This window comes from Hyperolius riggenbachi, chromosome 10, assembly GCF_040937935.1.
Source record: "Hyperolius riggenbachi isolate aHypRig1 chromosome 10, aHypRig1.pri, whole genome shotgun sequence".
Taxonomy (NCBI): domain Eukaryota; kingdom Metazoa; phylum Chordata; class Amphibia; order Anura; family Hyperoliidae; genus Hyperolius; species Hyperolius riggenbachi.
The window spans coordinates 66,969,854-66,988,103 of NC_090655.1; the positions used below are offsets into that span (position 1 = coordinate 66,969,854).

The following is an 18,250-nucleotide window of genomic DNA, read 5'->3' on the forward strand; positions in this document are numbered from 1 at the left end:
TACAGGTAGTCATCCTCCAGGCTTAGGCCTCATTCACAACTAAAGAAGAAAACACAAAATGCAAGCGTTTTGCATTTTTGTGCACTGTTATTTTTTTCCCCTCCCAGCGCTGCGTTTTTGGTAAAAGCGATTTTGTAAGCGCTTTTCCAGAGCGGTTTTGTCATTCACTTCCTGACTCAAGTCAGTAAGTGAACTCTTTGACCTAGAAAAGAATAAATACAATAGATGTATTCTAAAAAACGTGAACGCAATCACCGCATAAAGCGGATTTGTGAGCGTTTAGCGCTCTTCCTATACCTTTCATTATAGCATAAACACCCCCAAAAATGGTACAGGCACCACTTTACACATCAGCAACGTGCAGATGTCATCCTTCTCATAGAGATTCATTGCACAAGCGTTTTGTGGGCAATTTTGAAAATCGCCTCAAAAAAGGGCAAAAACGCCTTATGTGTGAACAAGCCCCCTGAGTCTAGGTTAGACTCCAAGCACCATGGTTTCCTACCAAAGCTCAGTATTTAGTAGATTGTGAACTCCTGAAATTGAATAATTCGTTGGATTTAGACGTGGTTCGTAAATTGCTAGGAAACGTCAGCCAGTCAATCTTCTCACATACTTCTTCTGCAGTACTAGTACTTCTGATCTCTGTCAGGTCATTAGGCGCAAAATACATCTCTAAGCAGCAGGAGAGAAGGGGGAGGTGTCACCTACTTTCATGACCCGACCAATCCCCAGCAGCGGAGAAACATCGCAACTGAGGCATATACTAGAGGATGTATTGAAGAACCTGAAGGAGGCTACAAAATGTCTCCGCCTGTGGGCGCCGGTAGACATTTCAATGGAGACCACAAATGAGGAGCAGAGAGCAGCGCGCAGCGGTATGATTGTACAATAGATGGCGATGTTGCGCAGCAGTGTGTCAAGCAGCACAGGTGACGGCAGAACGCACTGCACGGAGTAGTACCAAGCATTATACAGCAGATGGCGATGGTGCGAAGTGTGTCAGTCAGCGACGTGTTACAACGGTGCGCTCTGCTCGGTGCAGTACCAGGCATTGTACAGCAGATGGCGGGCAGTGCGTCAGGCAGCATCGCAGCACAACGTTCTGCTCGGTGCAGTACCAGGCATTGTACAGCAGATGGCGGCCAGTGCGTCAGGCAGCGCTGCGGCGGAGGGTCGGCAGGTGGCAGCAGAGCGCACTGCTCGGTGCAGGACAGCTGTGCTCCGGTGGCCGGGAGGGGGCGCTGTATACGTTGTGTTGTGGACGGTGTCAGGCTGGCGGGGTCGGAGGGCTCCCGGTCTTCCCGGTTGGCGCAGCAGAGGCGGAAGATGTTTTCCAAGTTTACCTCCATCTTACAGCAGGCGGTGGAGGCGGTGAGTGTCGGGGGGAGGAGGAGGCCGCACCGGAGACACCGGGACTGATGACGTGGCCGGAACTGCCCGCTCCAGTCATAATATCCTCTTCTGCATAATATACATTGTGTGCTCCTCTGCTGGCTGTATATCCCTCTGTCCTCTGTATATTATATCCCATACACCCCCTGCATAATAATATACATTGTATGCCCCTCTACTGGCTGTATATCCCTCTGTCCTCTGTATAATATATCCCATACACCCCCTGCATAATAATATACATTGTATACCCCTCTACTGGCTGTATATCCCTCTGTCCTCTGTATAATATATCCCATACACCCCCTGCATAATAATATACATTGTATGCCCCTCTACTGGCTGTATATCCCTCTGTCCTCTGTATATTATATCCCATACACCCCCTGCATAATAATATACATTGTATGCCCCTCTACTGGCTGTATATCCCTCTGTCCTCTGTATAATATATCCCATACACCCCCTGCATAATAATATACATTGTATACCCCTCTACTGGCTGTATATCCCTCTGTCCTCTGTATATTATATCCCATACACCCCCTGCATAATAATATACATTGTATGCCCCTCTACTGGCTGTATATCCCTCTGTCCTCTGTATAATATATCCCATACACCCCCTGCATAATAATATACATTGTATGCCCCTCTACTGGCTGTATATCTCTCTGTCCTGTGTAATATTATATCCCATACACCCCCTGCATAATAATATACATTGTATGCCCCTCTACTGGCTGTATATCCCTCTGTCCTCTGTATAATATATCCCATACACCCCCCTGCATAATAATATACATTGTATGCCCCTCTACTGGCTGTATATACCTCTGTCCTCTGTATATTATTTCCCATACACCAGTTGCATAATAATATACATTGTGTGCTCCTCTACTGGCTGTATATCTCTCTGTCCTCTGTATATTATATCCCATACACCCCCTGCATAATAATATACATTGTATGCCCCTCTACTGGCTGTATATACCTCTGTCCTCTGTATATTATTTCCCATACACCAGTTGCATAATAATATACATTGTATACCCCTCTACTGGCTGTATATCTCTCTGTCCTGTGTAATATTATATCCCATACACCCCCTGCATAATAATATACATTGTATGCCCCTCTACTGGCTGTATATACCTCTGTCCTCTGTATATTATTTCCCATACACCAGTTGCATAATAATATACATTGTATACCCCTCTACTGGCTGTATATCTCTCTGTCCTGTGTAATATTATATCCCATACACCCCCTGCATAATAATATACATTGTATGCCCCTCTACTGGCTGTATATCCCTCTGTCCTCTGTATATTATTTCCCATACACCCCCTGCATAATAATATACATTGTATGCCCCTCTACTGGCTGTATATCCCTCTGTCCTCTGTATAATATATCCCATACACCCCCTGCATAATAATATACATTGTATGCCCCTCTACTGGCTGTATATACCTCTGTCCTCTGTATATTATTTCCCATACACCAGTTGCATAATAATATACATTGTGTGCTCCTCTACTGGCTGTATATCTCTCTGTCCTCTGTATATTATATCCCATACACCCCCTGCATAATAATATACATTGTATACCCCTCTACTGGCTGTATATCCCTCTGTCCTCTGTATAATATATCCCATACACCCCCTGCATAATAATATACATTGTATGCCCCTCTACTGGCTGTATATCCCTCTGTCCTGTGTAATATTATATCCCATACACCCCCTGCATAATAATATACATTGTGTGCCCCTCTACTGGCTGTATATACCTCTGTCCTCTGTATATTATTTCCCATACACCCCCTGCATAATAATATACATTGTGTGCCCGTCTACTGGCTGTATATCCCTCTGTCCTCTGTATATTATATCCCAAACACCCCCTGCATAATAATATACATTTTATACCCCTCTACTGGCTGTATATCTCTCTGTCCTCTGTATATTATATCCCATACACCCCCTGCATAATAATATGCATTGACTGTATGCCCCTCTACTGGCTGTATATCCCTCTGTCCTCTGTATAGTATATCCCATACACCCCCTGCATAATAATATACATTGTGTGCCCCTCTACTGGCTGTATATACCTCTGTCCTCTGTATATTATTTCCCATACACCAGTTGCATAATAATATACATTGTGCGCTCCTCTACTGGCTGTATATCTCTCTGTCCTCTGTATATTATATCCCATACACCCCCTGCATAATAATATACATTGTATACCCCTCTACTGGCTGTATATCTCTCTGTCCTCTGTATATTATATCCCATACACTCCCTGCATAATAATATACATTGTATGCCCCTCTACTGGCTGTATGTCCTCTGTATATTATATCCCATACACCCCTGCATAATAATATACATTGTATGCCCCTCTACTGGCTGTATATCTCTCTGTCCTCTGTATATTATATCCCATACACCCCCTGCATAATAATATACATTGTATGCCCCTATACTGGCTGTATATCTCTCTGTCCTCTGTATATTATATCCCATACACTCCCTGCATAATAATATACATTGTATGCCCCTCTACTGGCTGTATATCTCTCTGTCCTCTGTATAGTATATCCCATACACCCCCTGCATAATAATATACATTGTGTCCCTCTACTGTCTGTATATCTCTCTGCACTCTGTATATTATATCCTATACACCCCCTGCATAATTATATACATTGTGTGCCCCCCGTACATCTCTCTGTCCTCTGTATATTATATCTCATACACCACCTGCATAATAATATACATTGTATGCCCCTCTACTGACTATATATCTCTCTGTCTGCTGTATATTATATCCCATACACCCCCTGCATAATAATATACATTGTGTGCCCCCCCCCCCGTATATCTCTCTGTCCTCTGTAATATTATATCCTATACATCCCCTACATTATAATATACATTGTGTGTCCCTTTACTGTCTGTATATCTCTCTGTCCTCTGTATATTATATACCATACACCCCCTGCATAATAATATACATTGTGTGCTCCTCTACTGGCTGTATATCCTTCTGTCCTCTGTATATTATATCCTATACACCCCCTGCATAATAATATAGATTGTGTGCTCCTCGTATATCTCTCTGTCCTCTGTAATATTATATCCCATACACCCCCTGCATTATAATATACATTGTGTGTCCCTTTACTGGCCATATCTCTCTCTGTCCTCTGTAATCTAATATCCCATACACCCCCTGCATAATAATATACATTGTGTGCCCCTCTACTGGCTGTATATCCCTCTGTCCTCTGTATATTATATCCCATACACCCCCTGCATAATAAAATACATTGTGTGCTTCTCTACTGGCTGTATATCTCTTTGTCCTCTGTATATTATATCCCATACACCCCCTGCATAATAATATCCATTGTGTGCCTTCCGTACATCTCTCTGTCCTCTGTATATTATATCCCATACACCCCCTGCATAATAATATGCATTGTGTGCCCTTCTACTGGCTGTATATCTCTCTGTCCTGTGTAATATTATATCCCATACACCCCCTGCATAATAATATACATTGTATGCCCCTCTACTGGCTGTATATCCCTCTGTCCTCTGTATATTATATCCCATACACCCCCTGCATAATAATATACATTGTATGCCCCTCTACTGGCTGTATATCCCTCTGTCCTCTGTATATTATATCCCATACACCCCCTGCATAATAATATACATTGTATGCCCCTCTACTGGCTGTATATCCCTCTGTCCTCTGTATATTATATCCCATACACCCCCTGCATAATAATATACATTGTATGCCCCTCTACTGGCTGTATATCCCTCTGTCCTCTGTATATTATATCCCATACACCCCCTGCATAATAATATACATTGTGTGCTTCTCTACTGGCTGTATATCTCTCTGTCCTCTGTATATTATATCGCATACACCCCCTGCATAATAATATGCATTGTGTGCCCTTCTACTGGCTGTATATCTCTCTGTCCTGTGTAATATTATATCCCATACACCCCCTGCATAATAATATACATTGGGCTCTATTCACAATAATTTTCCGCATGCGGAAATGCACTTGCGGTAAATTCCCAACTGAAATGAGACCATCTTGACATTCACAAAATTGCACGCATAAACATTTACCGCATGTGTAAAATTTTACGCATTAATTATCCGCATGCGTAAAAAATGCGGTAGAAGTCCGTAAAAGTCGGTTAAGTTCCCGCAAAAAAATCAAAATTCACAAAAAAAAAAGGGGCGCCTTATTTGTGACTTAACCACTTAAAGGGACTCCGAGCAATGCAGAAACTATGGAAAGATGCATATCATTTTAACCACTTCAGCCTACAGCGTTGAAAATCTTAAGCATCCGAGCAATGTTCACCCCCCATTCATTCGCCAATAACTTTATCGTTACTTATCACAATTAATTGATCTATAGCTTGTTTTTTCCGCCACTAATTAGGCTTTCTTTGGGTAGTACATTTTGCTAAGAGCCACTTTACTGTAAATGCATTTTAACAGGAAGATTAAGATAGAAATGGAAAAAAATCATTATTCCTCAGTTTTTGGCCATTATAGTTTAAAATTAATACATGCTACAGTAATTAAAACCCATGCATTTTATGTGCCCATTAGTCCCGCTTATTATACCGTTTAAATTACGTCCCTATCACAATTTATGGCGCCGATATTTTATTTAGAAATAAAGGTGCATTTTTTCAATTTGCGTCCATCACTATTTATAAGCTTATAATTTTAAAAAAATTAATAAGATACTCTCTTGACATGTATATTTAAAAAGTTCAGACCCTTAGGTAACTATTTATATAGGTTTTTTTTTTTTTAAATTGTAATTTTTTTTATTTTTTTTTAAATACAAAAATGTATTTGGGTAATTTTAGTTTGGGAGGTAAATAGCTAATTTTAGATGTAATATAATGTATTTTTCTATTTAATTTAGGTATGTGGGTGCAGTTTACTATTTGGCCACAAGATGGCCACATTCAAAAAATTCCTAGATGCAAACGATCTCGCATCTAGGAACTATAAGAAGAAGGTGATGTTTCCTGGGGGCAGAAATACCGCGCTCTCTGATGAGAAAGCGTCGGCATTTCTGCCGGAGACTTAGATCGGTGAATGGGAATTATATTCCCATTCACTGATCGGGGGAGGCAGCGGGAGCGCGCGCCCGATCGCCCGATCGCGCGCACCACACGGCTGCAGCAGCAGTGCCCATCTGGACGGATATATCCGTCCAGATAGGGCGAAGTGGTTAAAGCTCTCTTTCTCCTCTTTCCAATGATATATAAACCGCTGCCCTACGCCTTTTAGTTTTCGCTATTTTCGCGATTGAAATTGCCGCGGTCGCGATTTCAATCGCGAAAATAAAGAAAACTAAAAGGCGTAGAGCGACGATTTAGGTGTCGCCAGAAAGAAGAGAAAGAGAGCTTTAAAGTGACTCTGTAACAAAAATTACAATGTTTTTTCTACCATCCTACACGTTCCTAAACCTATTCTAATGTGTTGTGGCTCACTGCAACACTTTCTACTATAACCATCTCTGTAATAAATCAATGTACAGTGTTCTCCCCAGGATCAATCAGCCGGGCGGAGCGCCCAGGTAAGATAAGTTACCGCCCGGCTGATGAAATCTGTCACTGCGAGCCGCACTCTTCACTGACAAGTGCCCGGCTGTCAGGATGTGCTTCTTCCCCTCTGCACACGAGATCTCGTGCTTCCCGGGCGAGCTCCTGCACTGATTGGCTCAGCGCATGGTAAGAGGTGTGACCATAGCGCTAGCTGCCGACTGTCACTGCAGAGTCCAGACTAGGCTCGTGACTGTGTAGTGTGTATAAGCTGTGTGGGGATGTGCTGGGCAGAGACTAGAGGCAGACAGAGCGCAATCATTGACCGGCTGAACGTGTTAATTTATGTGCACGAAGTTCAGCGTATAAAGCGGGACGGAGCAGTGCGGTGGTCTGATTTATAGCACAGGGGAGAAACACGTGCTGGAGTCATAGGGGAGCTGACAACAGGATGGAGAAGTGTGGTGGGCTGTGATTTATAGCAGGAGGATCCCGGGCAGGTCATGGTGAGAGATGGAATGCTGTGTGGAGTCAGCCACAATGTAAACTGCAGACTTAACTGTGTGAGAGCCAGTGGCTGTGGGAGCACATAGCTCTCTTGTTATATATGTGTGCTTGTGTCGTGAAAGTCCTGTGTCCTGACTGCAATCCTTCATAATCATAAATAAATCTTTCCTGGACTCCTATGGGTCTGTTCTGCCTATGCAAGCCAGGGAGGAGCTGATATATATCACACAGTGCGAGACCCCTCCTCCATACAACCCAAAGAAAGATGGTTCCCTGTCCATTTGCAGCAGCCAGTCATGTACACTCAATCCACTAGCAACACAGTGTGAGGCATCTAGTATGAACCCCTCACCCACAACACCTGCACCAAGGGTGAGATCTCCCTCCCCACCTGATAGCTGTCAGTGGTATTATCTCCACCCACATCCAGTAGCACTCGGCGCAACCTTCTCCCTCACCTAGTATTACCCAGGGTGATCAAAATACCCCACCTGACACTTTTTGTGATCCTCTACAACAGGGGTCTCAAACTCCATTTGCGTCCCTTGATACAATATTTTGTGGCCCTCGCCGGCAAAAGCTTCCTTATAGTTCGCTTCAGTGCTCCCAAGTAATCCGCCGCATCCCCGCCGCTAAACGAGGGCTGCAGAGCCCCCAAATCGCCCGGGGGGCAATCCGCCGGCATTTCCTGGAAGGGAATCGCCACACGGATCGCCGCCTCTCCCCGCCCCTCTCTGTGAAGGAAGAGTGAGAGGGGCGGGCAGAGGCGGCGATGCGCCGCGATTGTGAAATTCCTTATGCGGCCCAGCCTCATCCTGAATTTGCCTCCTGCGGCCCCCCAGGTAAATTGAGTTTGAGACCCCTGCTCTACAAACACACACTTGTCCCAACTCCCCAGCAAACCAATCACCCACCTCGCGTGACCCTCTCCTCCACTCAATGAGCCCTTACTTCCCCACCCGGCTACTTTTTCATGCCACCCGGCTGGCAAAGATTTCTGGGGAGAACACTGAATGTATCTTTCCCCTGTCAGACTTGTCGGCCTGTGTCTGGAAGGCTGCCAAGTTCTTCAGTGTTGAACTGTTCCTCTATGCACACTCCAGTGTGTGTTTTATTTACATAAGCCAGCAGCTTCTCTGCTATCTTATCAGTGATAGAAGAGAGCTGGATAAAAATCCTCCTCTGGAGGCTGTGAAAGGAGCTGGTCTGTCACATACTGAGGAATTAACGACATAGGCAGAGCTGTCTGCAGGAAGCCTGTAATATTCAGTGCATGAGAGAAGCTGGGGACAGAAGGTAAACACACACAAGTGATCTCTTGAGATTCAGAAGTAAGGCTGTATACAGCCTGCTTGTGTATGGATGTATTTTCTATGTGTGGACATATTGTACATCAACCTACTTCCTGTTTTGGTGGCCATTTTGTTTGTTTATAAACAAACTTTTTAAAACTGTTTTTGACTACTTTTAATGCGGCGGGGAGAGGTGAAATTGTGACAGAGGGTAATAGGAGATGTCCCCTAACACACTGGTATGTTTACTTTTGTGCGATTTTAACAATACAGATTCTCTTTAAAATGATATCCATCTTTCCATAGTTACTTGTATTACACAGGACGACACTTTCCCCAGTGTCAGCAGCTCCATTCAGCAGAAAAAGTCGGCCTGTGTAATACAATGTAACTATGGAAAGATGGATATCATTTTAACCACTTAAGGACCCACCCTTTACCCCCCCTTAAGGACCAGCGCTGTTTGTTGTGATCTGTGCTGGGTGGGCTCTGCAGCCCCCAGCACAGATCAGGGTGCACGCAGAGCGATCAGATCGCCCCCCTTTTTTCCCCCCTATGGGGATGATGTGCAGGGGGGGGGTCTGATCGCTCCTGCGTGCAGGCATGTTGCGGGGGGGGGAACCTCAAAGCCCCCCTCCGCGGCGACATTCTCCCCCTCCCTCTCCTACCTTTCCCCCCCGGTGATCCGGGCTGCACAGGACGCTATCCGTCCTGTGCAGCCAGTGACAGGACGTCCCCTGTCACATGGCGGCGATCCCCGTCCACTGATTGGCCGGGGATCGCCGATCTGCCTTACGGCGCTGCTGCGCAGCAGCGCCGTACAATGTAAACAAAGCGGATTATTTCCGCTTGTGTTTACATTTAGCCTGCGAGCCGCCATCGGTGGCCCGCAGGCTATTCACGGAGCCCCCCGCCGTGAATTGACAGGAAGCAGCCGCTAGCGCGAGCGGCTGCTTCCTGATTAATCAGCCTGCAGCTGGCGACGCAATACTGCGTCGCTGGTCCTGCAGCTGCCACTTTGCCGACGCACGGTATAAGCGTGCGGTCGGCAAGTGGTTAAAGCTCTCTTTCTCCTCTTTCTGGTGACACCTAAATCGTCGCCCTACGCCTTTTAATTTCCTTTTTTTTCGCGATTGAAATCGCGGCCGCGGCAAATTCAATCACGAAAATAGCGAAAACTAAAAGGCATAGGGCGGCGGTTTATATATCATTGGAAAGAGGAGAAAGAGAGCTTTAAAATGATATGCATCTTTCCATAGTTTCTGCACTGCTCTGAGTCCCTTTAAGCCCTCGGTCGTTTTCACTTTATGCATCCGAGCAATGTTCACCTCCCATTCATTAGCCTATAACTTTATCGCTACTTATCACAATGAACTGATCTATATCTTCTTTTTTCCGCCACCAATTAGGCTTTCTTTGGGTGGTACATTTTGCTAAGAGCTACCTTACTGTAAATACAAATTAACAGTAAGAATAAGAAAAAAACAGAAAAAATTCATTATTTCTCAGTATTCGGGCATTATAGTTTTAAAATAATAAATGCCTCCATAATTGAAACCCACGTATTGTATTTGCCCATTTGTTCCAGTTATTTCACCGTTTAAATTATGTCCCTATCACAATGTATGGCGACAATATTTTATTTGGAAATAAAAGAGCATTTTTTCCGTTTTGCATCCATCACTATTTACAAGCTTATAAAAGAAAAAAAAATAGAAATATTTCATCTTTACATAGATATTTAAAAAGTTTAGACCCTTAGGTAAAAATTTGAGTTTTGTTTTTTATTATTAAACCTTTTATGTAGGTATTTTTGGGAGGGTGGGATGTAAATAGTATTTGTTTGGGGTATATGTGTATTTTTATTTATTTTTTTACATTTAATTGTAGTTTTACTTTTTGGCCACAAGATGTGGCAACCTTGAGTTTGTTTACATGACGTCACTCTAAGCGTATAATGTACGCTTAGAGGTACATAGGAGTCAGAAAAAGCGAAGCTTCTGCGGGGGAGAGGAATCCGTGATCGGGCACCATGGCCCGATTCATTGATTCCTGGGCCAATGAACCTTGGGCCGGGAGCGCGTGTGCACGCACGCGATCGGCCGCGGGAGCGCACATGTCCTCTTTGACGTAGAACTACTAATTTTTTTTTTTTTTTTTACTTTACTTTTTTTTTTTTTAATCACCTACTAGTACTAGTGATAAATGGAGTCTGGAGCCTTGAGAGCTGTGTTTGCTGGACTTTAATTTTTTTGGGGGGACAAGTTTTTTTATGCCACTTTTTTCCGCGTGGTTTCCGCATGTTTACTATGTAATTACGCATGTTTCCCAAACATTTTTATGCATCTTTCTGGGATTTTCCCGCATGCGGGAAACACGCGGAACATTTTTAGTGAATGTGGAAAAAATGTGGAAATTATCACTGGCGGTAATATAGCGGTAAAAAAATCTCTTACCGCATGTGTGATTGTGAATAGAGCCCATTGTGTGCCCCTCTACTGGCTGTATATCCCTCTGTCCTCTGTATATTATATCCCATACACCCCATGCATAATAATATACATTGTGTACCGCTCTACTGGCAGTATATCTCTCTCTGTCCCCTGTATATTATTTCCCATACACCCCCTGCATAATAATATACATTGTGTGCTCCTCTACTGGCCGTATATCTCTCTGTCCTCTGTATATTATTTACCATACACCCCCTGCATAATAATATACATTGTGTGCCCCTCTACTGGCTGTATATCTCTCTGTCCTCTGTAATATTATATCCCATACACCCCCTCCATAATAATATACATTGTATGCCCCTCTACTGGCTGTATATCTCTCTGGTCTCTGTATATTATATCTCATACACCCCCTGCATAATAATATACATTGTGTGTTCTCTACTGGCTGTATATCCGTCTGTCCTCACTATATTATATCCCATACACCCCCTGCATAATAATATACATTGTGTGCCCTATAATGGTTGCCTAATCCTCTGCGTGCAGATCAGATATTTCTGACAAGAATCTGACACGATTAGCCGCATACTTTTTTCTGTTGTCTCTAGCCATAGAGATCAGCAGGGCTGCCAGGCAACTGGTATTGATTGAAATAAAATAAATATGGCAGCCTCCATATACCTCTCACTTAAGGTTCCCTTCAAACACACATGTAAAAACACAAACACATAAAAAAAAAAATACACAGAGAAAGGCATGCTTTTTGACACATGTAAGTATGACCCCTTTGTTGTAATGTTTATATATGCATTTATATCATTGTTCTCTGATCAGTTATCCTCTGTGTCACAGCTCGCCCCATCACTGCCACTGCAGGAGGACTTTGTATATCACTGGAAGGCGATCACTCACTACTACATAGAGACATCTGGTAAGATATTTCAGTACCTCTGGCCTCAGGCATTGTGTCAGCAGCATGTGGGCAGGGTGGGGAGACTGTATTTGAGTTTAGCACGACCTGTTGTCCTGCTTCACCGATAACTACTCTCTGTGCTGTATGTGTACAGGTGATAAATATGGAAACTGCTGTATAATTCCCACAATACCCTGCAGGTGCAGCACACCCACTTACTTGATAGCTGTCTCGCTCTCTCACCCTCCCGCGGAAACAGTAAGGTGGGACTCCGACCAAACAGCTAAAATCCTCGATTAAAGGATTTTTTTTTTTAATTCAAAGATGTCCTAAATATGGATGTGTGCAGAACTCTACATTCGTTGTTTGAATGTTACCTATTAAACCTTATCTAACAAAATGTATGTAACAGAGGCGCCAACAAGTATAAAATATATTAAAACTGATTAAAGAAAAACTGAAGTGACAAGAATATGGAGGCTGCCATATGTATTTTCTTTTTAAACAGTACCAGTTGCCTGGCAGTCCTGCTGGTCTGTTTGGCTGCGGTAGTGTCTGAATAACACCAGAAACAAGCATGCTGCTAATCTTGTCTGATATAACAATGTCAGAAACACCAGATCTGCTGCATGCTTGTTCAGGGGCTATAGCTAAAGGGATTCGAGGCAGAGGATCATCAGGACAGCCAGATAACTAGTATTGCTTAAAGGGAAATAAACATGACCGCCTCCATATCCCTCTCACCTCAGGTTTATTTTAAAGGAACTGACAGCCAAATAATGTTACCCCATGATCTACTTACCCGGGGCTTCTTCCAGCACCTTGCAGCTGACTTGTCCCAAGCCACAGCTCCACTCCCAGCCGCTGGCCGAGGTTGTCCTCTACTGTGCCTGAGCTAGCACAGCTGTCAATCAAGTCCACGTTGTTCGGAGTGCACTGCGCAGTACACTCCGGACAAAGTGGGCTTGATTGACAGCGCCTTTTGCGCAGGCACAGTAGAGGATGACCTCACAAGGTCGGCCTCTGCACCGGACGGAACCCCTTGCCGGCGGTTGAGAGCTGAGCTGTGGTGTGGGACATGTCGGCTGCTAGGGGCTGGAGGAAGCCACGGGTAAGTAGATCATGGGGTAGCATTATTTGGCATTTATTTGACATTTCCTTTAAGGTTACGGTTTAGATAGGCAGCAGTAATTTTCACAAAATATTGTTCTTCTTAAGTAGATTAGGCCTTTGGCAATAGAAGTATGCTGTAAGGACGGTGGAAGCAGTAGAGTCAGGCTCGGTGAAAACAGGAAAGTCACAGTTTGGATTTTAGTTCTACACAGCATTTCAGCAGAAAATAACGCAATGTGGGCAACATGTCAGCAGAAAATAACGCAATGTGGGCAACATGTCAGCAGAAAATAACGAAACGTGGGAAAATGCCTGCAAAAAAAAGAATTTACTAACCTGACAGTTTACTCTCCCAGCGGCGGCGCGCAGTTCCACGATTACCTTCCCGCAGCCAGCCGAAAGTCCCACGCTGACAGGATGTGCTGACGTCTGATCAGGTGCCCCTGTGAGCAGAGCGGGGACAGCGTGGGGGCACAGCTTCGGCTCTTCCCCATCGCTGAACAGAATCAGCTCTTAGCGAACGACCCATCACTGCATGCGGGGTTCTCGGCGGCGGGGGTTGTGGGATTAGTGATGGTAGTGGCCACCGCACGCGTGCCCACAGAGACGGCTCTGCGTGCCGCCTCGGGCACGCGTGCCATAGGGTCGCCAACACTGATATAGCTTATGGGGGAGCACATCTGCCCCGGGCTCCATCTGCATCACTGAGGACATTATACTGTGCTGCAACTTCGGCTGAAGTCGTGCGCAATTGCACATGATGCTTGAAGTAACGGGCGTGTGATCGAGTGGGGTATGTGGATGGGCTGCGCATGCGCAGTTGCGTACAACTTCAGCCAAAGTAGCTGTACTAATACTTGCAATTGCAATCAATTGCACGTAGGATAACAACAAGTTAAATTAGCAGCTCTGTCGGTACAAAACTGGCATTGCTTACAGTCGGGTGCAACACACACACACACACACACACACACACACACACACACACACACACACACACACACACACACACACACACACACACACACACACACACACACACACACACACACACACACACACACACACACACACACACACACACACACACACACACACACACACACACACACACTACACACACACACTACACACACACACTACACACACACACTACACACACACACTACACACACACACTACACACACACACACACACACACACACACACTGTTGTTCATATCCATATAATATAAATCCACTGCAAAGGGTCACAAACAAATCTGGGTGGACATATCAAGCATCTGAACAGCCAAAGACATTAGTACTTCATATAATCAACAGATGTTATACAGTACTTCAAGGCTGAGCACTTGGCTCGACGCGTTTCGTGAAGGAAAACACTTCACTTCCCCAGAAGTTGTTCGGCACTTAACAAACATATCATTTCCACTTAGGGTACCGCAAAAAGGGAATCCAAGCGTATTTTTGCAATCCTTGCAAGGAATTGAGACATAGATTGACAATTGTGTTACGGAATAGTGAAGCAATAGGAGATAATACCTGAGAGACGTCAGATTAAGTATAAAGGCTGCTGGTCACCTGCCGTAGTGTACAGCTTGGCACTATTGATTCTCCTCTCTGACTCACAAGACTGGCTGCACAGAATTGCAGATCCCTTAAGAAAGACATTCTGTATAGGACATGTTTTACTTAACGCTGGACCTGGGAATGGCTGAAGATCATAATCTTTATGGTGACCTGGCCCTATTTAATCAGAAAAAAAAAGGAGTGAGCAATCATCTGGATGGTCCAGAGGCTTCCTAGATCCTCCGCAAGCCAACCCCTGAGCCTGGGACCCTCTTATTCCTGGTCACACTTCAGAATCAGAATCATTTTTAATATCGCCAAGTACAACTGGGTCATGCCCGGAATTAGGTCTGGCACAGAGCAGGGCTAAAGGAACAGTAAGGAAACAATGGAGATAACAGAAGATAACATGGTAGTATGCAACTAACAAATACAATACAATATAGCAATTTCATAACAAAAACATTTACACAAAGAAAGAAATATGGAGTTCTGCGATGTAGACATGCTTAAGACCTTTCCAGCTGGTAGTGGGAGAACGACCTAAAGAGAGGGGGATGGGGAGGTAGTGGTGATGCGGGATGGGAGAGAGTCAAGAGAGTTCAGTGATGTGACCGCTGAGGGGAAGATGCTGTTCCTGTGCCTTGAGGTCCCGGTATAGATGGACCGATATCTCAGGCCTGAACGGAGCCGACTGAAGAAGCGGGAGCCCGGGTGTGAGGGATCATTTGCGATCCGCAAAGCTCTGGAGCGCAGTCTGGTGTCTAGAGGAGGTCCAGAGGGCGCAGTGGTTTACCGATGATTTTCTCCGCTGATCTGATGATCCTCTGTAGTTTGTGTCTGTCACTGGCAGAGGAGCCACCGTACCAGACCAGGATAGAGGAACAGAGGACAGATTCGATTGTGGCTGAGTAGAAGCTTGTCAGAAGTTTCAGGTCCATACCAAATTTCCTCAGTTGGCGGAGGAAGAATAGTCTTTGCTGGGCTTTCAACTTCTGTCCAAGTGGGAGTCTCTCTATACTGGGCATGCGCAAGTACGGTCCGCACATGCCCAGTAGAAGGAAGCCAGCTTGTGCATGGAGAAAAAAAAACCATGTGCAATTGGCTTGCTTCTACTTCGTATGTGCAGACTCTAGTCGTGTATGCCCAGTACGAAGAAACCTGGGCAGAAGCGTGGCCACAGGAGCATATACGACAAGGTCTTATCAGTGGGACCCAGCGCTGAAACTATGGGCATCAGGAGGATACAGAAAGCCTCTGGACTATCCAGAGCTTTCCTTCTACTAGAGATATATATATTTTTTTCCCCTCGAGGTTTCAGCAACCCAACTACGGTTGGACATGAACCAAGTGTTGATATTTAAGACGCTTAAAGTGAACCTGAAGAGAAAAGAAACTGATGAGATAAACAATTATATTTATCCTCCTACTCCTAAAAATGACCTTTTTTCAGATACCCCATGATTTTATTTTATATTTAAACATTTACAAAGTAGATTGAATGCTTTATTGTCTCTGCTCAATGGCAGCCTATTAAGAGTCCCAGAGTTAACATACATAAACTATTGACCATTTTCTATCCATTAGAAAAACTTCTATGGCTGTAATTTGCTTATCAGTAAAGTTTACTATATTCTTGACTAGGTACTGACAAAACAAGCTGTCACTTGCATGCCTGAAAATTAACCCTTTCAGGCAGCAAAATAAAACAAGAAAAACAACCTGGTTATTAATGTATTTTGGACTGTACATACATGTTTATCTCTATATGTCACCTCAGGTATACAAGGATAAATCTTGGCCATGGCTGCAGGATCAGCTCAGTTTCTCAGTGGTTTCTTGTAGTGATGGTCAGTGAAATCCCAATCCTTCCAAGTTGATGCCAAATTATGTAAATTTTAATGCAAATATATGTAGCTTGAAAATGGACCAACCGAATGAAACTGAAGTCAGGTCTGATTGGTCCATTTTCAAGCTGCATACATTTACATAAATTGAACAAGCTGTGAATTATTTAAATCTTATTGACCATCACAAGCAAATCGGCTCCCACTAGTATTTCAGCTGTTTTTTTACCTTGCATTCAGCATGAAACCTGTCTACCCAGAACCGATATGTCGCTTCTCATTCCTGATACTTGTTTTGTCGCCCTGCAGATGACAAGGCCCCGGTGACCGACACCAACATCCCCTCCCACCTGGAGCAGATGCTGGACATTTTAATACAGGAAGAGAATGAGCGGGAATCGGGGGAGACCGGGCCCTGTATGGAGTATTTGTTACACCACAAAGTCCTAGAGACGCTCTACACCCTGGGGAAAGCCGACGTAAGTCCATTCAGGTGGCACTGATCCCCTCCTCCGGAGTGATTTTGTATGCAGATGCAAACGAACGCGTTTTATTTCTCTTGATGTATACATGGACGGTTTGCTCCTGCGGTAGCTAAACTGCAGAGGTGTAGTCACATAGGAGTAGAACCTCACATGCAATTTATTGTGTACGTAGTTTAGGAATGAGCTAGGTGTAGAACTACTTTAAAGCAGCAGGGTCAGACAAACTATATATGACACATATATAAGTTGATAAATACTTATCCTACTTGCATAACATATGTATTGTACTTTCCACATTTTGATTTCAGTAGATTTTTATATAGTAAATAAAGATAAAACTGTTCCTGGCCTTTTCAATTTTGACTTCTGGCCAATCCTGATGTAATTTCCTCCCTTACTTTTTTTTCCCTTTTAGAAACAGTATTGTCATATCTAGCTTGCTTTGTAAACATGTGAGCACAACATAGATCAGATTTCAGCAGCTTCACACTGTACTGCCCTCAGCCAGTCAGTGAGGAGCAGGAATGTGGGAGAGGAGATGGCAAGCTTCCCTCTTGTCGGCAATGTACCAATTAGAGCCAGGCTGACTGAGATAAGATTTATTACAGCAGAAACATTTATGATTAGTTTGGAATGCTTGCATTGCAGGGTAAGGATGCAGGCTACATAATAAACACAGAGCAGTGGGGTAAATGGAATTAAATTATGTAGCTTAAAATCCCGCTTTAAGAATGGACGGATAGTGTTAGGGGTAGGGTTTTCAGTAGGGCTAGGTTAGGAATAAGATAAGGGTAGAATTACGTTAAGAAGGGACAGGTAGTGTTAGGTGCAAGACTAGGTTAGGAATCAAAGCCTTAGTAGGCTATCAGCAGCCAGCGGCTGCACCTGGAACCTTTTTACTTTGTATGTCCTTCATACAGACCCAGAACAGTTTATGTACATTATGCAGAATAACTTATCTGGCAGTGTTTTCACATTAATGCAAATTAAACATGGAAAGTTTGAATTCCCTGTAGCCATATTTGTTGGCGGCCTTGTCTTTGTAGACGTCATAAT

The 18,250-nt window shown here is 44.0% G+C and overlaps 1 protein-coding gene across 1 annotated transcript in view; it reads left to right on the forward strand.

Annotated features, from left to right (window-relative positions):
• The first annotated feature begins 1,187 nt into the window (after window positions 1–1,187).
• Window positions 1,188–18,250, forward strand: part of FHIP2A (FHF complex subunit HOOK interacting protein 2A) — a 48,316-nt gene continuing 31,253 nt past the window's right edge. The window contains exons 1-3 of the mRNA XM_068258526.1: window positions 1,188–1,374; window positions 12,120–12,198; window positions 17,019–17,188. Coding sequence (XP_068114627.1) covers window positions 1,330–1,374; window positions 12,120–12,198; window positions 17,019–17,188 — 294 coding nt within the window. The 5' untranslated portion in view covers window positions 1,188–1,329. The remainder of the gene's footprint in view (window positions 1,375–12,119; window positions 12,199–17,018; window positions 17,189–18,250) is intronic.